The following is a 21,869-nucleotide window of genomic DNA, read 5'->3' on the forward strand; positions in this document are numbered from 1 at the left end:
ACGCCATAGACTCTGAGGCTCTCACAGACCTTATTAACCAACTCCCCCGCCCATTTCTCCTTCTGGGGGACTTCAATGCTCATAATGTCTTATGGGGCTCTACGACTACTTGCCCCAGGGGTCGCATTCTGGAAAGCCTCATGGCATCCGAAGAACTGTGCATCCTCAACTCTGGTGCTCCCACTCATTTCTGTACTGCTTCTGGGTCGTCGTCAGCTACTGACCTTTCCTTTTGCTCTCCAGCACTCGCGGATTCTGCTCTGTGGGAGGTTGCCGTTGACCTCCATTCTAGTGACCACTTCCCCCTTTGGATTCGCCTCCTGGATGAGACTGTGGCATTACCAGTGCCGCCCAGGCGGCACCTCTGCAGAGCTGACTGGACACTTTTCAGTCATTTAGCTGTTTTGGAACACCGTGCCAGCGTCCACGAATGGGTCGACCATGTTACAGCCGTGATCTCCCATGCTGCTGAATTGTCGATCCCACGGTCCTCAAGTCATCCCAAGAGGCGCCTTGTCCCCTGGCGGACCACTGAGTGCCGCTCAGCCATCCGAGCCCGCCGTGCAGCTCTGCGCCGCTTCAAGTGCCGTCCCTGAGCTGACAATCTTGCGGCCTTTCGGGTGGCAAGGGCCAAGGCGCGGCGAGTGATTAAAGAGAGCAAACGACGGTCATGGCAATCGTTCTTGAACTCCATCTCCCGCTCCACTAGTTCTACAAAAGTGTGGGAAGCCATCAGGAGGATCTCCGGGAAACGCAGCCAACTACCTGTCACGGCATTGCTGCATCAGGGTAGTCTACTCACGGCGCCGAGAGACATTGCCCAGACACTGGCCATGTATTTTGCCGAATCTACTGCCACTATTAACTGTGATCCAGATTTCTGCCGCTACCGCACTGCCATCGAGAGGGATCACTTGGACTTCCGGTCTCCGAATTCTGAACCCTACAACTGCCCCTTCACAATGTGGGAACTGGATTCGGCGCTGTCTGTGGCTCATGATACTGCGCCAGGTGATGATCAAATCCTGTACAGCATGCTGCAGCACTTGCTGCTGCCATCCAAGGAAGTACTCCTGAATTGTTTTAATATGATATGGTCATCCGGCACGTTCCCTGACTCGTGGAGGGAGGCGATTTTGGTTCCCCTCCTCAAACCGGGAAAGGACCGAATGCATCCCAGTAGTTATCGGAGTATTGCTTTGACGAGCTGTGTCGGGAAGACATTGGAACGCATGGTCAACCGTCGCCTGGTTTGGCTGCTCGAGACCAGGCAGCTCCTTAGCCACTCTCAGTGTGGCTTTCGGAGATGTCGTTCAACTATAGACAACTTGACCCTGCTTGAGGCGGTCATCCAGCAGGCCTTCTTACGTATCCAGCATTGTCTAGGTGTATTCTTTGACATTAATAAGGCGTATGACACTACTTGGCGCCGCCTTATCCTCAATCAACTCCATCAGTGGGGCTTTCGTGGCCATCTCCCCATCTTCATTTGGTCCTTTCTTTCCCGCCGCGTCTTTCGATATCGGGTTGGTAATGTGCTATCTGATTTGTACGTGCAGGAGAATGGTGTTCCTCAGGGAAGCGTTTTAAGTGTCACCCTCTTTGCCGTCGCCATTAACAGTATCACGTCCACTATCCGGAGTCCTGCCCAGTGCTCCTTGTTTGTGGACGATTTTGCTGTTTTCTGTTCTTCCTCCAGTCTTGTCACTGCTAGTCGGCAGCTGCAGCTTACGATAAAGCGATTAGAGGCATGGACTGCGAAGACGGGTTTTACCTTTTCTGCAGACAAATGTGTGTGTGTTCATTTTAATCGTTCTCGACGTGCTTTTACCTCCCCTGAATTGCGTCTGAGGGGCACCATTCTTCCTTTTAGAGACACTGTGAGGTTCCTGGGCCTCACTTTTGATTCCAAGTTGTCGTGGTTGCCGCACCTTAAAGACCTCAAGGTGCGGGCCCTGAAGGCGCTGAATATTTTGAAGTGTTTGAGCCATCGGTCCTGGGGAGCAGATCGGGCGCGTCTGCTGCAGTTTTATAGGGCTTTCGTCCGGTCGCGTCTTGACTATGGATGCACTGTGTATGGGTCAGCGAGGCCTTCGTATCTGAAGATTCTTGACGCAGTACACCATGAGGGTATCAGGCTGGCCACTGGTGCCTTCCGTACCAGTCCCATCCCCAGCCTGTGTGCTGAGGCAGGGGAACCGCCGCTCGCCATCCGGCGGAAACTCCTCATGGTGCGACGAGTGTGTCAATTCCTTGCCTGTCCCCCCTCCCCTGCATACCCTACTGTTGCCCGACCGCCTATGGAACATCTCTTTTCCAGTCGTCCAAGGGCAACAAGACCATTTGGGATTCGTGCCAAGCATTTGCTTGAGTCCCTTTGTGTGGAGCGTGTGGCACCCCAACTCCAGGGTTTTACCCGCCTGCCTCCCTGGTTGCTCCAGAGGCCCAGCGTCCTTTTAGACTTGTCAGAGTACCGGAGGAGCTGCACTCCTGCGTTTGTTTTTACCTCCTTATTTTACGATATTTTAAACCAGCATCCTGACCTTGTACCAGTATTTACGGATGGCTCTAAACAGGGGGACTCTGTAGGTTGTGCTGTGGTTTTCCCTGATCGAGTCATCAAATTACGGCTCCCTGCAGCGTTTACCATCTTTGATGCCGAATTGTTTGCGATCTTGCGGGCATTGGAGCAGATGAGATGTGTTCCCAGTCTTAAGTTTCTCATCTGTTCTGACTCTCTGAGTGCCCTTCAGACCATGCAACACTTGTACCCAGCGGATACGGTCGTCCAGAACATCCATGATGCCCTACTCCACCTGCAACGGCAGGGGAAGGAGGTTTCTTTCTGCTGGGTGCCGGGGCACGTGGGTATTAGGGGAAACGAACTGGCGGATGTGGCTGCCAAAGATGCATGTTCCCTCCCACACGTTGTTGAATGTGCCGTCCCCCTCCATGCTGTTACCTCCCTTTTGCGTTCTCGTGTTATGCGTCAATGGGAAGAGGAGTGGCTGGCAGTCGGTGAAAATAAGCTGCGACTGGTCAAGGCCACCACGCGGCCATGGCGTACATCCTACCAGTCATGCAGGCGGGATGAGGTTCTCCTCACCCGCCTCCGCATCGGGCACAGTCCCTTAACGCACGGTTTTTTACTCCGGCGGGAGGACCCGCCAATCTGTAGTGCTTGTGGCGTCCAGATAACTGTCCGCCACATTTTACTTGACTGTCCTTTATTCTCTGACCAGAGGGCGGTGGTTTCCTTGCCACCGGATTTGCCCTCTATTTTGCAAGACGACACAACGACTGTGGTTAAGGTCTTACGGTTTTGTGTCCTGTCCAATTTGTTGCCTCGGATTTTAGGGAGAGGATTTTAATGTGTTGCTGGGTGACTGGCTCATCCAGGCTTTAGGTAAGAGGTCCGCCAGTCACGATTACCTACTTGTTTCCCTTCAATTTCTGTTCTCTTTTTCTTGTGTTTCCTTTCCTTTTTTAGTGCGTTTCTTCTCCTCTTGTTTTGCCTCTGTATGTGAGGATTTGTAACTGCGTCAGGTCCGTGTCTTTTAGCCGTTCTCCTTGTTCGCTGTCCGTCTTCGTCCCTTCTCCGCATGTGTTCCTGTTTCTATGCGTTTGGGCGCTGATGACCACGCTGTTTAGCGCCCGAAAACCTCAAACCACACACACACACACACACACACACCTAATGCCTCCCCCACCGCTTCCCACCCCGCCTCCATTCCCCTCCCCATTTCCTACCTACCATTCCCCCAATCACGCTTTCGATTCCTTTTCCCGATTCCCCTCCTCCTCCTCCTACCTCCTCCTCCTCCTCCTCCACCCTTCCTCCCTCCCGAGTGTTTAGTGCACCTCACATGTGTTACTGTGTAAGACGACTTTAACTGCATTATTTAAGGGGAGGTTTGCTATCTTTTGGCTCAAAAAATCGATGTTTTTAAATTTCATTTTTGCATCCATAAAAGTGTTTAGAATCCACCCCTGTAACGGTTTTTCCGAACACGGAACGGAAATGTTTGTCATTCACGGATGAACAAAAAAATGCACCTGCCTGAAATCGGCCTTTTTCACGCACTAGTTTGTTTCTGGAATTTCGACTTTGAAGACGCGAAAAATTATTCTATGTTCTTGCTCATGACTAAAAGTGATAAACTGATGAAGGAGCTTACGACGTACTACGGCTTGGCAATCCGACGGCATTCCAATTCGGTGGAACAGATGAAGAAGGCAATATGGGCAACGTATTTCCACAAGTAGTCGACGGATGAACACCCACAACACCAAAATTGTCCGGCTGGGGAAACTAGTTGATGCAAGTGGCGCATTGCAGAGGCTACCGGACATCTGGACGAATATCAACACGACCAGCTCTCTAAAAAAGTTCAAAAAGTGATTCCTCCGATCTACGAGAACCTTTCGGAGGACATGTTATTGTACCGGTGCTTGGGAGGAAACACACAAAATTAAAATGAAAGTTGGAACGCCTGTGTTTTGAAGTTAGCCCCCAAGCATTTGCATTCTGGTGCGAAGACTGTGGAGATTGCGACTTTCCTGGCAGTGAGCAGCTTCAACGAAGGGTATTCAGCAATTCTGAAGACCATGACAACGATGGACGTCACCCTGGGTCTCTGTTCAACGCAGTTCGGCAAGCAGTCGGACGACCACCGGATTCAAGCAGCCAAAAACCGCTTGTCACCGGCCGTACGAGCGGCTCTGGAGCAGCGCAAGATGGCCCAGATCGAGAAGAACGTCCTCTATTAGGAAGGGGAAGGACTAGTATATGGACCCAAAAAATAGCAGAAATATTGCATTTATATGTAGTCAAAACTTTAAACGCGTTTTTCTCGAAGGAACTTTTTTTATCGCGCGGTATGGTAACTTCAAATCTCCTGAACCGATTGTCATGATTCTTTGTTTCTGACAAAGCTAACTAAATTGTCTAGGAGTTGTATCACTTTTATTCCGATCCATCAACTATAAATATTTTTACTTGGCCGACGAAGTCGAAAAATCGATGAAAAAACCGTGTTTTATTCAAATGGCCGCCATTTTGTTTCCTATGCCCCAAATATCTTAAACGAGGTACAACTCCTATAAGATCTTATATACTTCGCTAACGTCAACTCAATTTTGATTTAAGACGAGCACGCTGACCTGTGACATAACCGCGCGTGGAGGTCTACATCCAAATTTTGTTTCGTTCCGACGGCCCTTCCGCCTTTGCTCTTCGACATTTCCGGTCCAAAAAATTCCTGTTTGTAGAGGAAATATAAATAAACATTATCGATATCTATAACAAATACCGAGAACAAAATTCTCAAAGAACATGCTTTTTTCGGGCCAAAGATGATGAACTTCCTCTTAGTCAGTTTACAGAACGGTATTCCTATCAGCAGCGCCTAGCATTTTCGAGTTAATGAATCAATTTATCTCGCTCACGAATCTAGTCATAGCGCTGAAACTCTCACAGAATAACACTAAAGCTGGTCGGTGTGGCCGTGCGGTCTAGGCGCTTCAGTCTGGAACCGCGTGACCGCTCCGGTCGCAGGTTCGAATCCTGCCTCGGGCATGGATGTGTGTGATGTCCTTAGGTTAGTTAGGTTTATGTAGTTCTAAGTTCTAGGGGACTGATGACCACAGATATTAAGTCCCATAGTGCTCAGAGCCAGCCAATAACACTAAACGTTGCTCCAAACAGACTAAAGTTTTTGGAAGGTCGTCTAGATTTAAAGACAACGGCCGGAACTGGACATGTCTTCTCAAATTTACGCAATTGTGAAATGGTTTGCTGAGTTACTAGAGATCACCTATCCCTCATGATTAGTTAGTAAACGAAGACAAAAATAGCAAGTTACACATATAACTAAATTAGAGACAGGTCCGTGTAGGACAGAAAACGATTCTACAGGGCTCAGTAGGAGAGAGAACGATTCTATCGACAACACGAATTGAATAGTTCAAATTTACACTAGACCTGGAAGTCGTCAGATCTTGTATTACATGTCAGCGTGATATCGAAGCGTAGGACAGACAACATCAGGGCATCATCTCCGAGGTCTGGTAACGTGTTCACTTTTCACGAGCCAGCATATCAAGTGTATTCAGCTTGGAGTGTAATAGTAGAGTGATTAACAGAAATTGTACAGTCTCTGCGGTATATTCTATAGTGACTTGCAGAGTCTCTGCTGTGCTGAAACAAAATGATGACCATTATGACCAACTGTTTAGCAGTGTTTTGGTCTACCTTTGGAACGCAATACTGCAGAGATTCTGCACTGCGTTGATTCGATAAGTCCTTGGTTTGGAGAGAGATGTGGCACAAAATGTGTAAAGACAAGGCTTCTAATTCTTTAACAAATCGGGCCCGTTGACAGCGTGGGGGGAACCGGCAAACGAATGGGTTCTGATTTGTACATCGGGTTCCGATCATACTAGCGTAGTGGCCACGACATAAAGGTGAGTTCACTATCATGTTCCCCATTTCATTGTAACACGGGTTTGGCCTGTCACATGGTCAGTTATGTAGGTAGAAGATAACAGGCATGAAGGGATACTGGCACTCCGCAATAATGTTCACGCTGTCCGTAGCTGCATGGTACATTCGACTACTACCAGAGTTGCCGTGAAAGCCCAGGTAATGAACTCCCCGCCCCCCTCGCCAAGATCGCAACACAGCCAACTTCGGTGTGCGTCCCGGGCGAGGTGCATGCTTCGGGCAAACTTTCGCCTGAATGACGCCATAGCCGGACCCGACCTTCTACGTCACGCAACAAGAAAGGTGATTCATCTGACTAGGTGACATGTTTCAACTGGTTCACGATTCAGTCTCGATGATCCTGCGACCATTGCAATCGTAACTGGCTCAACAAGGGAACACGTAAAAGTCACCTGCTGGGGAACCCCATGTCTATAAGCATAAGCAGAACTGTGTGCTGCAAAACGTTTTTGCATGCACCTGCATTGTATTCGGTACTCAGATCTGCCGCAGAATCGCTGCCTATTGTTCTTTACATAGCGAGCAAGTCTGCGACCAACACACTGCATGATGCTTAGTCACTTGCCCCAAAGCGATCTAGTGGCATTCAATTTCGCGGTGGGCGGTGGTCACAGTTTGTGGCTCATCAGCGTATGAAAATGCGGTACATCGATTTCGGAATAAACCGTCGTCACCAAACTGCCGTTGGCAGCAAAGTGTTAGTATTAAGGAGTCTCCGCCGAATACCGTGTTATATAATAGCGAACAGATATGTAACAGCGTAACGTGTCAACCTTCAACATAGTTCTGGACAACAGGAAGCGAAGAGCAGTCACAAGAGCCGATCCCCAGAACGTGGTACATATGTAATCAAAGGTGCCCCCTCATGTTTGACTGCCCCGACGTCGATGACATTATACACAGGATAACTGTCCGTGTTACATGTGGTTTGACGACCATGATAGTGAACTCATGTTCAAGTCTTGGCCTCCAAATTCACCTGCTCTGATGAACGCATTCGAACACATATGGGATGTAGTAACTCAGTCACTGTTTGTACGGATAAGCTCAGCACACTACGGCTCTGCAGCGTAACGAGCGACTGGAGGTCACGGTTCCCTTGTACCAAAATACTCGCAAAATAGTTTCTAACTAACTCCGAAATTTTGGCAGTGGACTTCGGTTCATCGCTTCAATATTGTCAACCGGGTCATTAACGTACAACACCAACAGCAAGTGTCACTACGAAGAATGACGTGTACTCACCGAGTTGATGTAGTTGATGAGGCTGAGGCCGCCGTCCCACGGCACCTCCTCCTCGCAGGAGACGTTGGACAGCCGCAGGGTGTGGCTCTGGTCCAGCGTCTGCAGACCGATGGCGAACACGTACACCGAGTCGTACATCAGCGCCGGCTCCGCCTGGAAGTTGGACAAGTACGTGGGAAGCGGCGAACTCGAAGTTCTGATCGTGTGTAAACATAGTGTCTGAAGAAATGGTTACACTTAGTTTACTATGGGGGAAGTGAAGAAAGGCCATGCAAACACGAAGCTGTTAGATATTCAGCACCTTGAAATTGTTTATACTTAGTACAAAAATACTGTAGCTTTTGAGATGTACTCGGACCGCGTCCAGGAAACAATGATTCCGGAATGTCGTAGTTGTATAGGTTTATAAGTTACGATAAGACGAAGTTGAGATTTATAAAAATACTTTTCATTTTACACCTCTAGAGGTAGAGCAGGCTGTTAGTGATCTGATCTATTGTTGACTCAAGTTGTATTTTAACCAAATACCTGGTGAGCTGGTAGTAAAGCACACAGAATTTATATTGGTACTGTTTGGGATGGAATAAGCAGTTCTGATATTTACCTTGCTTCGAAAGAAAAACTCTCAAACACAGTGTTCGGTTTCCAGAGATGAGACTCGCTATTAACTGTGACACAATATGCCCTATTCAAAAATATGAAATGATAGGCTACGCGCAGGTTAAGTTCATTTCGTTCTGTGTGTAAAAAGAAAAGGCTATACTTGCTCGACTTTTGAAATACAAAGTGGAAAAAGTGAACAAATGACCTGTTCAAAGTGGCAGGTCAACCGCCTTTACAGTCAATAATTAAGGAAGAAGCCTACATGCGACTATTAAACCACTGTCAGACTCTTCACGTCTGTATGCCAATGTCCTGCATAGTGTGGAAGGTGGAGTTTAGTGTTTAGCGTCCCATCGACAACAAGGTCATTAGAGACGGAACACAAGCTCGGATTAGGGAACGATGGAGAAGGAAAGCGGCCTTGCCCTTTCGAAGGAACCATCCCGCCATTTTCCTTAAACGATATAGGAACTGAAATCAGGGTGGCCGGACGTGAATTTGAGCCATCGTGTTCCTGAATACGAGTACAGTGTGTTAACCACTGCGCTACCCCGCTCGGCCCTACTGAGTGGCTACCTTGCTATTGCCAGCGATTCGAAAGACACTTAATAATTGAATACCCAATAAAGCAACAAAAGAAACGAGACGTATGGTATAATATCTGGCAGTATCCATAGAGATATATTCCACAGCTACCTTCCTCAACTATATTTGTCAATTCGTTGTTCGAAATTTTAGTCACTGACAATAGAAACAACTCTTCGCTGATAAACACATGGCATATACTAATTATTATGTTTTCAGTCTCCTCATCCATCAAAGTACCTCTCCGCCAGTAATCACACCTGTTTCAAGATAACATACCACTTTTCTACACTTTCATAGTGTCACAGTAGAAAAAGCATGTGTCACTTTTTTGTTAAATTCAAGAGCGAGAAGTCAGACATACTACGACTTCGTATCATCTTCTTTGCATGATTCCAGATCAGTTACATGGGATTAAGGTCTCGAGGCACGTGACAGTCGCAGCCGAACAATTCCATTTCCTTGAAAAATTTTGTTCATTGAATAAAAAATAAGATGCTTTCCTCAGATTTATTTATTTAGCTTATGGCACTTAAGTACATTTCAGTATTGGATCACGTTATTCTATATTACATAACATTACATATATTCACAGACAAACATCTAGTCCTTGCATATATTCAATGGATTTTTGGGGCGCCATGAGGATTTCTTCAAGTCCCCACTGAAAGCTCTGGCACTGCATTCTTCTCTCATGTCTTGGATGGTCTGCTTAGGTGCGCACCTGTCACATCCTGACGAAGATAGCAGTCCCCATTTGAAGAGTGAGTCAGCACATCTTCCTTGCCCAGTTCTAAGTCGGTTCAGAGTTGACCAGATCTTGCGGAAGTGGCTTTTTGTTGGGGCATTTTGGAGCCATTCTCTTCTCCAAGAGTGGAGGTTAGCTCCAGTGAGGCTGCCGAGAGCAAGAGGAGGTTGTATTGAACGAAGTGTCTTGATAAACATATCAGGTATATCGAGGTGTGCCGGTAGTTCAGGGTTTTCTTCGATCCTGTTGTATTCCCTGACCGAGGCTCTTGTCGTATTTTTGGGGCCGGTATATGACTCAGGACAGGTAGCCATATATTAGGTTTAGACCTAACGGTTACTGAAATAATGCGCATGGTATTGTTAAGTTCTACATCAATTTTGTTCACATGAATACTGTTTAGCCATACTGGTGCACAGCACTCCGCCGCAGAGTATACCAGGCTGAGCACAGACGTCCTCAGAGTTGTTGCCGTTGATCCTCAGGTGGTTCCACAGAGTTTATAGATGAGGTTGTTTCTTGTTCTCACCTTGGCAGCTGCTTTTTTAAGGTGTGATTTAAATGACAAAGGTCTACCTAACGTTACCCTTAGGTACCTTGGCTCCTTGTTGTGCATAAGGCGTGTGTCGTCAAGGTATACTTCCAGAGCTCTGTCGGCTTCTCTGTTATTGAGGTGGAAGCACGTTACTTCTGTCTTCGTGGCGTTAGGCCTAAGCCTCCATTTACGGAAGTATGCTGCCAGGGCAGACAGATCGGATGTCGTGGTTTCTTCCATTGTATCAAAATCTGTTTGCCTTGTTGTGATGGCCCAGTCATCAGTGCAGCGAAACTTCCTACAAGCTGTTTCTGGCATGTGAGGAATGTATAGGCTGAAAAGCAGTGGGGCTAATGCTGAGCCTTGAGGTGAGCCATTTTGTAGGAACTTCTGGCTACTGACTTTGTTTCCCATTACTACTTGGAATCCTCTGTTACTAATCATGTTACCAATAACGTTTGTCACTTTTTGACTTTTCCTTATAATGGCTCATAATGCAAGTGATCAATGGTCACCCAGAAAGTGTTTCACTTTCGGACGAATTAGAGGAAGTTGAGATAGCTTATGATCCAACTTGTTCTGATATGGAACATTATCAAAAATGACTATGTTTTTAAAATGTTATTCTGGATAAGCTGTGTCTCTACATGCTTTTTTAACATTTTGCTGTGAATTATTGATTGATTGACACCGTTTTGTCTTTTATCCACCTACATTACCAACTGCTACAATGGGTATAACGTTCCACCTACATCTACATCTACATGACTACTCTACAATTCACACTTAAGTGCCTGCCAGAAGGGTTCGTAGAATCAGTTCAAATCTACTTCTCCACAGTTCCAATCTCAAACAGTGCTCGGGAAAAACGAACACTTAAATCATTCTGTGCGAGCTCTGATTTTTCTTATTTTATTATAATGATCATTTCTCCTTATGTAGGTGTGTGTCGACAAAATCCGTTCGCCATTGGAAGAAAAAGTTGCAGATTGAAATTTCCTACAAACATCTGGCAACAACGTAAAATGCTTTCATTTTAATGATTGCCACCTGACCTCGCGTATCATTTCCGTGACACATTCTCTTTACTATTTCGCGATAATACGAGGAGCGTTCAACAGGTGATGCAACACCTTTTTGTGAAACCAGGTTGTTTTTATTCAAGTTTCCAATACACCATATTATTCCCCACACTTTTGGTTGCAAACCCCTATTTTTCAACACAATCTCCTTTCAACGCGATGACCTTACGCCACCTTATTGGAAGCGCCTTTATGCCCGCAAGGTTTCACTCTGTTGATCGATGTCGGAGCCAACGTATTGCCTGTGACGATGTTCGAAAAAAAAAGGAAAAAAAAGAAAAAATGTCGCCATCAGCTCGTAACGTGCAAGTAATTCCGCGCAGATGGTCTTTCGTTGCTCTTTATGGTCATCTGTCTGGCGGCAAGGAACCCAGGCGGCACACACTTTTGAGAACCACAACTGGTGGGTAAATGTGTCACCACTGCCAACAGGGACGTCCAGCTGTGCATTGGGGTGTTTGTTTGTGATCCGTCGATCGCCTCGAATGAGTGCGTATACACGTTCCCACAATGCAGGAACCATAGCTATATGCACGCACGAGATTGGATAGGTTTGCATGATTTTGTTGCAACGATGAGAGACGCCTTGCCCAGAGACACGCCGTACTTAAGTTCCCTGCCAGGTCCCGTAAATTTTCTTCAAGCGCTTATGAATATCTGCGATCATCTGGTTTTCCTCCCAGAGAAACTCAATAACAGCTCTCTGCTTGGAACACACCTTCGTTAGAGGCGCCATTTCGAAGACTACTTATAGCGCCGCCACCGATCGGAGCTTCACGAAACTGTAAGGGCTGAAGCGCGACTACTCCACGAAGACCCACAGCAAATTCCTCTTTTTTCAACTGAAAATGACCGAGGAAGAAAATGTGTGACATTACTTACTGAACACCACTTATATAAAACGAGCTGCATAGTTGCAAATTGCAATTATTGACCGAATTTAAAATTTAAAATGATATCACGATCGTTTCATTAAGAGAAATAGTCTTAGGTTAGTAACTAAGGTATTACATTAACAAATTGCCTATACATTCTCACGACGCTAAAATTACCAATATTATATTATACTCATCAAGCATTTAAAAAGGAGAGCGCTGAGTGACTTCTAAGTGACTTTACTTATCACATCAATCATTTATGAAACTTTTTCTAGCTGATAACCTCCATAAAATAATAACAGGGACGTTAATCGTTTAACACATTATAACGCCATATCATCCGCGAAATCGGAGATTTTCACGCATGCAGCGCTGGGAATGACGTCGATATAAATATATTGTGAGTAATATAGGGGACATCACGAGGCCCTGGAACAGGGGACCATTTGGATTTTTGAACTCTGAACTTTGTCTTTCAATGTGCACCGGAAAACATCTGCTGTGATAATACTCGTGGTCGCCTGAATTTTCCAGAGCAGATTCTCCTAATAAACCTTATCACACATGCGTTTAATGTCCAGCAAGAAGTTGGCAAATTCAATGTGATATGTACAGTTAGTCGCAGGAGAGGAAAGGAATCCGATTATTCTGACCATATTGTTTCGTTTAGAGAGAGAGAGAGAGAGAGAGAGAGAGAGAGAGGAGAGAGAGAGAGAGAGAGAGAGACAGAGAGTGTATGAGTATGAGGCTTAGTTGGCGTTTTTGAGAGAGAGGAGAGGTGGGGGGAGTCCTGAATCTTACCTTTCATAACTGGTTCAAATATCTTACTGAGGCTACTACGAAGACCTACATGGTGGTGGATTGTAGCATTCGTTAAATCTCTGAGTCTCTTTAGCGTTGGAACTTCTGTATTGGCAGAAGAGCCAACACCGTATTACGAGTGGAGGCCGAAGTGCACGCGTTTTAGCTCACGCGGAGGAGGGAAGAACTATACTGACGTGAGGTCTGGAACAAGACAAGGAATGAGAATTCAGAAAGCGGACGTAATTAGTATGATACTTAACTTTAATCCATTAATGATGAACGTCGCTCTTGACGCTACATGAGCCACAATTTTATCTGTTCAGAATACATCCTTGAAGATATTGCTTATAGTAACTGAATATGGCGCCTTTCTAGGTCGTAGCAAATGACGTAGCTGAAGGCTATGCTGAACTGTCGTCTTTGCAAATGAAAGCGTATGTAGACAGTGAACCATCGCTAGCAAAGTCGGCTGTACAACTGGGACGAGTGCTAGGGAGTCTCTCTAGACTAGACCTGCCGTGTGGCGGCGCTCGATCTGCAATCACTGATAGTCGCGACACGCTGGTCCGACTTATACTAACGGACCGAAGCCGATTTAAAGGCTACCACCTAGCAAGTGTGGTGTCTGGCGGTGACACCACGGGAACTACCTTCGCTTCTATTCATTTGTCTGGGAAATAGTGAGACACCAAATATACGTTGTAAATGCGAGGCACTAGTTCCAGTGGTTTCCTTGGGTTCTTAAAATACGTGTTTGAGGTTCTATCGAGATCTGTCCACTAGGCGTTGTTCAGTTTTTTGAGGACGCTTGTCACTTGTGACAGAGTAGTGAGACGTGGAGATGCAACCGTTTCTTCGGTGCGAATTGCTCAATCATTTCATTTGTGGTTTATTCCTGTTCCCAGTCCACGAAGTCTGCTTGTTCCTGCAGGGAAGTTGATTGTTCCTCCAATGTTGCCGCCGACGCCTCTGGCTTGCACAAAGGGTCTGCTGACAGATCTTGTGGTGAGAGCATTGTTGACTTGGTGTCCTATCGACCTGTATCTTCTTTATCAGTCGCCACGCATATCTTGTCTGTAGTAGGAAGCTGGACATCTTGTTCTCCTACGCTTCAACTTTTCTTGCACACAGTCGTTCCCAAATCCCATTGGAGGCGGTGGATCTTCCTGTGGTGTCATGGGTTTCTGCTTCTAAGAAAAAGTTTTTGATGACGATATTACTAGTACTTCACTCCTTCTATCAAAAGCGGCAATTGATCCTAGTAGATTCTGTTCTGAGTAATTATTATTGAGTCTAGTATGTCTGCGTTTTGTATCCTGTTGGTTATGTACTCAACTGATATTTCAATCTCTTCAGTCATGATAACTGCAACTGCAGGACAATATATCGCCCGCATCATGGTGGCTTGATGGAGTATGTCTAGGACCAGTGTTGATGAGGCGTGAGTATAATTATCGTTTTTATTCTGGATTTTTTGTATATTTTTTTGCAATTGCGTTGCCCAGGACATCAGGACGATGATAAGCCAGCGTTAGTACTTATGTTGGTTCTCCAGGGCCGAAAACTGCTATGCGCAGTTGCCTTTCAAGAGCAGCAAGAAAAAGGTAGTCATTTTGGATTCACACTCCGTAAGTTCCAGAATTGGTGCTTTGCGTTTAAGTCACCTCCAATAAAACCCTTGTCATAGTTGGTGATGATTTGTCTACCATCTTGGTATTCCATGTGGGCTACTGCTCCTTCGTACGCCCCAATGAAGGTTACAAAGTATTTTCCACATGAAACTTCCTGGCAGATTAAAACTATGTTCCGGACCGAGACTCGAACTCGGGACCTTTGCCTTTCGCGTGCAAGTGCTCAACCAACTGAGCTACCCAACCTGTGAGAACGGGGCATGAGTCGTGCTTGGGTAGCTCAGATGGCAGCGCACTTGCCCGCGATAGGCAAAGGTCCCGAGTTCGAGTCTCGGTCCGGCACACAATTTTAATCTGCCAGGAAGTTTCGTATCAGCGCACACTCAGCTGCAGAGTGAAAATCTCATTTAGGTATTTTCCACATGTTCGAAAAGTTGTATCTGTTGTCGGTCCCAGTTGTTGCAATTGATGTAGATGTTCGGCTTTGTGAGATATACTTCGGTGGAGGACGATGGCAGTTCCGCCTTCATGTCTGTTTCTCTGACTGATCTGTAGCCAATCGTGTTTTGCAGATGGTGCTGTTCTTTGTTCAGGGATGCGGTTTGGTGAATAGGAGGAGTCGGCTTAATGATGGACAATGAAGGGTTGGACTTCATATTTATTATTTCTCACTGCATTTGTGTTCCAGATGCAAATTACGGTGCCTGTTCTAGAATGATTTGTCACTGTGCGTTTTATGTAGCTACTGACACAAGTGGTTCCATTAGGATTATTATTTTTGTCAATGAATAATTTTCTTCCTCGTTTCTTTTCCCCGAGTAACCATAATGTACCATTTTTTAAAATTAGTGAAGTAATTTCTCCAAAGTTTTCACTCACTGCTATGTCCTTCAAAACCAACTGTGTATCTCGGTCTGGCTGACGTACGATTATCTTGTTTTTGTTGTGTCTCAATGTTGGCGTGTCCTTATCTAGTATTACTTGGGAGCCGACTGTACCGAATGACTTCCGGAAGTGTCGCACTCCTCTTCTCTGGTCGGCCGTTGTGGCCGAGCGGTTCTAGGCGCTGCAGTCCGGAACCGCGCGACTCCTACGGTCGCAGCTTTGAATCCTGCCTCGGGCATGGATGTGTGTGATGTCCTTAGGTTAGTTAGGTTTAAGTAGTTCTGAGTTCTAGGAAACTGATGACCTCAGATGTTAAGTCCCATAGTGCTCAGAGCCATTTGAACAATTTTCTTCTCTGTTGGGTCGTTGCCTTAGTTTTTATTTCTGGTGCTGGGATTAATTCTCGCCTGATAGTGCTCCTCGGAAGATTTATAGTTTTCGGTACCTTCTGAAAGTGCTCGCAGCCTCCATATGAAGATGGGAAATTTTGTAGACAGCAGGCACATTATGCCGGAGCCTGTCTCAAAAATAATCTTCCTTCCTTCGTTTGACGCACCACGACGGAATCAAGAATTAGTTGTGTGGGTCTATAGCTCGCATTTGCATTGTACTGGTTCAATTCTTGACCAACAGTCCTTAACCCGCACTTTGTTGTAAGGACGGAACGTATATCTTGATGGCATTCAACGTAGCGCAGTTTGGTATCGTTACTTCGAAAACAGTGGGATTAGTTTTCCAACTTCCGCGTCTTTTCGTTTGTATCTGTGGACTTCCACTACATCATGGCCTTCCTCCGTCCAGTCCTTTCAACTTCTATTTGCGTCTCCTCGGGCGGTAGATTACTGACTACCACCTTCTTCATTTTCTTTAATGAGTGTTGGTAGGTGTAAAAGGCCAGTTGCTTGTGCTAACAGGAAGCGAAAATTTTGCCAAAGTCTTTCTTAGAGTCGTCATAATACACTGAAGATCCAAAGAAACTGGTACACCTGCCTATTATCTTGTAGGACCCACGCGAGGACGCAGAAGTGCCAAAACACGAAGTAACATTTACTCGGCTAATGTCTGAATTTCTGCTGATGGAAACTGACACCATGAATCCTGCAGGGCTGTCCATAAATCCGTAAGAGTACGAGGGAGTGAATATCTCTTCTGAGCAGCACGTTGCAAGACATCCCAGATATGTTCAATAATATTCATGTCTGGGGAGTCTGTGGCCAGCGGAAGTGTTTAAGGTCAGAAGAGTGTTCTTGAAACCACTCTGTAGCAATTGCGAACGTGTCGCGTTGTCCTGCTGAAATTGCCCAAATCCGTCGGACTGCACAATGGACATGAATGGATGCAGGTGACCAGACTGGATGCTTACGTACTTGTCACCTGTCGCAGTCGTATCTAGACGTATTAGGGGCCCCACATCACTCCAACAGCACACACTCCGCACCACTGTGGAGCCTCCACCAGCTTGAACAGTCCCCTGCTAAAATATAGGGTCAATGGATTCATGAGGTTGCCTCCATACCCGTACTAGTCCATCCGCTCGATACAGTTTGAAACGAGACTCGTCCGACCAGCAACATGTTTCCAGTCATCAACAGTCCAATGACGATGTTGACGGGCCCAGGCGAGGCGTAAAGCTTTGTGTCGTGTAGTCATCAAGGGTACAGGATAGGTCCTTCGGCTCTAAAAGCCCATATTGATGACGTTATGTTGAATAATTCGCACGCTGACACTTGTTGATGTCCCAGCTTTGAAATCTGCAGCAGTTTTCTGAAGAGTTGCATTTCTGTCACGTTGAACGATTCTCTTCAGTCGTCGTTGGTCCAATTATTGCAGCATCTTTTTATGGCCGCAGAGATATCGGAGATGTGATGTTTTATCGGATTCCTGATATTCACGGTACACTCTAGAAATGGTCGTAAGGGAAAATCATCACTTCATCACTACCTCGGAGACGCTGTGTCCCATCGCTCGTGTGCCGACTATAACAACACGTTTAAACTCCCTTACATCTTGATAACCTGCTAATGCAGCAACAATAACCGATCTAACAACTGTACCAGGGTGGTCCATTGATCGTGACCGGGCCAAATACCTCACGAAATAATCATCAAACGAAAAAAACTGCAAAGAACTAAACTCACCTAGCTTGAAAGGGGAAATCAGATGGCGCTATGGTTTGCCCGCTAGATGGCGCTGCCATAGGTCAAACGGGTATCAACTACGTTTTTTTAAACAGGAACCCCATGTTTAATTACATATTCGTGTACTACATAACGAAATATGAATGTTTTAGTTGGACCACTATTTTAGCTTTGTGACAGATGACGCTGTAATAGTCACAAAAATATGGCTCACAATTTTAGACGAACAGTTGGTAACAGGTAGGATTTTTAAATTAAAATACAGAACGTAGGTACGTTTGAACATTTTATTTCGGCTGTTCCAATGTGATACATGAACCTTTGTGAACTTATCATTTCTGAGAACGAATTCTGTTACAGCTTGATTACCTGTAAATACCACATTAATGCAATAAATGCTCAAAATGATGTCCGTCAACCTCAATGCATTTGGCAATACGCGTAACGACATTCCTCCCAACAGCGAGTAATTCGCCTACCGTAATGTTCGCACAAGCATTGGCAATGCCCTGAGGCATGTTGTCAGGCGTTGTCGGTGGATCACGATGGCAAATATCCTTAAACTTTCCCCACAGAAAGAAATCCAGTGACATCAGATCCGGTGAACGTGCGGGCCATGGTATGGTGCTTCGACGACCAATCCACCTGTCATGAAATATGCTATTCAATGCCGCGTCAACCGCACGCGAGCTATGTGCCGGACATCCATGATGTTGGAAGTACATCACCATTCTGTAATGCAGTGAAACATCTTGTAGAAACATCGGTAGAACATTATGTATGAAATCAGCATACATTGCACCATTTAGATTGTCATCGATAAAATGGCGGCCAATTATCCTTCCGCCCATAATGCTGCACCATACATTAACCCGCCAAGGTTGCTGATGTTCCGCTTACCGCAGTCATCGTGGATTTTCCGTTGTCCAATAGTGCATATTATGCCGGTTTACGTTACCGCTGTTGGTGAATGACGCTAGGTCGCTAAATAGAACGTGTACAAAAAATCTGTCATCGTCCCGTAATTTCTCTTGTGCTCAGTGGCAGAACTGCACACGACGTTCAAAGTTGTCGCCATGCAATTCCTAGGGCATAGAAATATGGTACGGGTACAATCGATGTTGATGTACCATTCTCAACACCGACGTATCTGAGATTCCCGATTCTCGCGCAATTTGTCTGCTACTGATGCGTGCATTAGCCGCGACAGCAGCTAAAACACCTACTTGGGCATCATCATTTGTTGGAGGTCGAAGTTGACGTTTCACATGTGGCTGAACACTTCATGTTCCCTTCAATAACGTAACTATCCGGGGAACGGTCCGGACACTTGGATGATGTCGTTCAGCATACCCAGCAGCATACATAGCACACGTCCGTTGGGCATTTTGATCACAATAGCCATACATCAACACGATATGGACCTTTTACGCAATTGACAAACGGTCCATTTTAATACGGGTAATGTATCACGAAGCAAATACTGTCCGCACTGGCGGAATATTATGCGATACCACGTACTTATACGTTTGTGACTACTACAGCGTCATCAATCACAAAGCGAAAAAAGTGATCCAACTAAAACATTCATATTTAAAAAAAAACGCAGCTGATATCCGCCTATGACAGCGCCATCTAGCGGGCCAACCATAGCGCCATCTGGTTGCCCCTTCAAGCGAGGTGAGTTTCGTTCTTTGTAGTTTTTTCGTTTGATGCTTATTTCGTGAGATAATTGGCCCAGACGCTATCAATTGACCACCATGTATAGGGGTTTCCGACCGTGTAACGGGTCCATGTGAGCCACTACATGGTCCTGTGAGTGTGTAGAGGCAGTTTAGCCAATCTTTGTATTAAGAAAAATGCGACAGCACTGGATTAGAGAGACATAAGGTCCCCGCGCATTAGCAAGTCCCATTAGATTGGCAAACAGCAGCTCTGCGGACTCTCTGAGCCCTTCTGGCCACCGTGTGTGGACCCCGGAAGAGATGAGACGATGAGGTATTGTCTTCCCTAGGACGCTCTGAGTAGCATCTATGTTTGCAAGATGAAATGTGTTAGAGCTTTGTTTGAGTTTTCGCTACTCACTCTGGTGCGTGGCATTCACAATCACGCCACACCAACCATTTCGATCAGGGAATGGTATTAATTTCAGTAGTATTCTGTTTATTCCATGAGATCTTATGTTCAACTGTGACTTGGCGTGGACGAGCGGTGTCACCACTTGATGTGCAGCTCTGGTTACCTTAATGTATTATGTGTGAATGTATCGTGTACTTTGTGAAAAAAAAAATGGTTCAAACGGCTCTGAGCACTATGGGACTTAACTGCTGTGGTCATAAGTCCCCTAGAACTTAGCACTACTTAAACCTAACTAACCTAAGGACATCACACACATCCATGCCCGAGGCAGGATTCGAACCTGCGACCGTAGCGGTCACGCGGCTCCAGACTGTAGCGCCTAGAACCGCACGGCCACTCCGGCCGGCGTGCTTTGTGAAATACTTGTGTTAAATTTTATTTAATTTACTGTCCAGCATGTGATTCATTCCCACGGACTTAGTAGCCCGTACTCTGGTGCAGCACGTGTGTTTATTTGTACACCATGATGCTTCAGTTCGACGTAAACACCTCTCGTCTTCGAATTGAAGCGACAGTTTCATGACGGATTAGATGTGTTCTTGTTTGGTTAATTTAATTACAAAATTACTGAGTTGTACGGAATTTTAGAAGTGGACTTTGTTCTCTGAAATTGGCTGTTAAAGGTAGTCGCGCTATGACCCAGTGGGCTTACATGTGGAATAGGGAACCTTTTTCCTAAATTGTATAGGGAAGCTTTTTTCTAAATTCTATCTTTTGTTGTGTGAGTGATCAGTGTGATCATGGTGTCTGTGTGATCTCGGTAGATCGTTTCCAGTAATTTAGCAGTCTTGCCCCACATGTGTCGGTCCAGATGCTGCTCTGTTTAATGTACCAGGTGTCGATATTCACGCGCTAGCATTCCAAGTAACTGTATTTTAACTTCAGTGTGTGTGCTACTGTTAATGAGGATATAAATGTTAATTATTACTAAATTCTTTGTTATTTCACCTCACAGCGCCATTCCGCTCCCTAATCAGGATCCTTGAAATCAGTCAGTTTGCATCTCCATGTAGGGTTTCGCAGGGATCGAATGAAGGATAGAGCCACGGGTCATATCACATCTGAAATGTAACGTCCACAGTTCAAATTGCCGTCAGTGCGAGGAAGAGGTGACCGAGACGTGTAACCAATGGCACCCCATACCATCACGCCGGGTGATACACCAGTATGGCGATGACGAATACACGCTTCCAATGTGCGTTCACCGCGATGTCGCCAAACACGGATGCGACCATCATGATGCTGTTAACAGAACCTGGATTCATCCGGAAAAATGACATTTTGCCATTCGTGCACCCAGGTTCATCGTTGAGTACACCATCGCTGGCGCTGCTGTCTGTGATGCAGCGTCAAGGATAACTGCAGCCATGGTCTCCGAGCTGATAGTCCATGCTGCTGCAAACGTCGTCGAACTGTTCGTGCAGATGGTTGATGTCTTGCATCTGTTGACTCAATTGCGCAATCCGTTACAGCCATGCGGATAAGATGCCTGTCATGTCGACTTTAGTGATACGAGGCCGTTGGGATCCAGCACGGCGTTCCGTATTACCCTCCTGAACCAACCGATTCCATATTCTGCTAACAGTCACTGGATCTCGACCAACGCGAGCAGCAATGTCACGATCGATAATCCACAATCGTGATAGGCTACAATCGGACCTTTTTCAAAGTCGGAAACTTGATGGTACGCATTTCTCCTCCTCACACGAGGCATCACAACAACGTTTCATCAGGCAACGCCGGTCAACTACTGTTTTGGTATGTGAAATCGGTTGGAAACTTTCCTCATGTCTGCACGTTGAGGTGTCGCCACCGTCGCCAACCTTGTGTGAATGCTCTGAAAAGCTAATCTTTTGCATATCACAGCATCTTCTTCCTGTCGGTTAAATTTCGCGTCTGTGGCACGTCATTTTCGTGGTGTAGCAATTTTAATGGCCAGTGGTGTATTTTGCGTAGCTGATCTTACCAGTACCTTGCAGTAGTAAAAGACGACAGGCGTTATTCAACTGCGCCAACGTATTCTGCCTGTTTACATATCTTTGTATTTGAATGCGCATGCCTGTAACAGTTTCTTTGGGGCTTCAGTGTATT

The 21,869-nt window shown here is 45.9% G+C and overlaps 1 protein-coding gene across 1 annotated transcript in view; it reads right to left on the reverse strand.

Annotated features, from left to right (window-relative positions):
• LOC126456503 (glutamate receptor ionotropic, kainate 1) overlaps window positions 1–21,869 on the reverse strand; it is a 338,468-nt gene that overhangs the window by 143,506 nt on the left and 173,093 nt on the right. The window contains exon 6 of the mRNA XM_050092256.1: window positions 7,751–7,903. Within this exon, the coding sequence (XP_049948213.1) occupies window positions 7,751–7,903 (153 nt within the window). The remainder of the gene's footprint in view (window positions 1–7,750; window positions 7,904–21,869) is intronic.

The sequence above is a fragment of the Schistocerca serialis genome, chromosome 1 (assembly GCF_023864345.2).
Source record: "Schistocerca serialis cubense isolate TAMUIC-IGC-003099 chromosome 1, iqSchSeri2.2, whole genome shotgun sequence".
Taxonomy (NCBI): Eukaryota; Metazoa; Arthropoda; class Insecta; order Orthoptera; family Acrididae; genus Schistocerca; species Schistocerca serialis.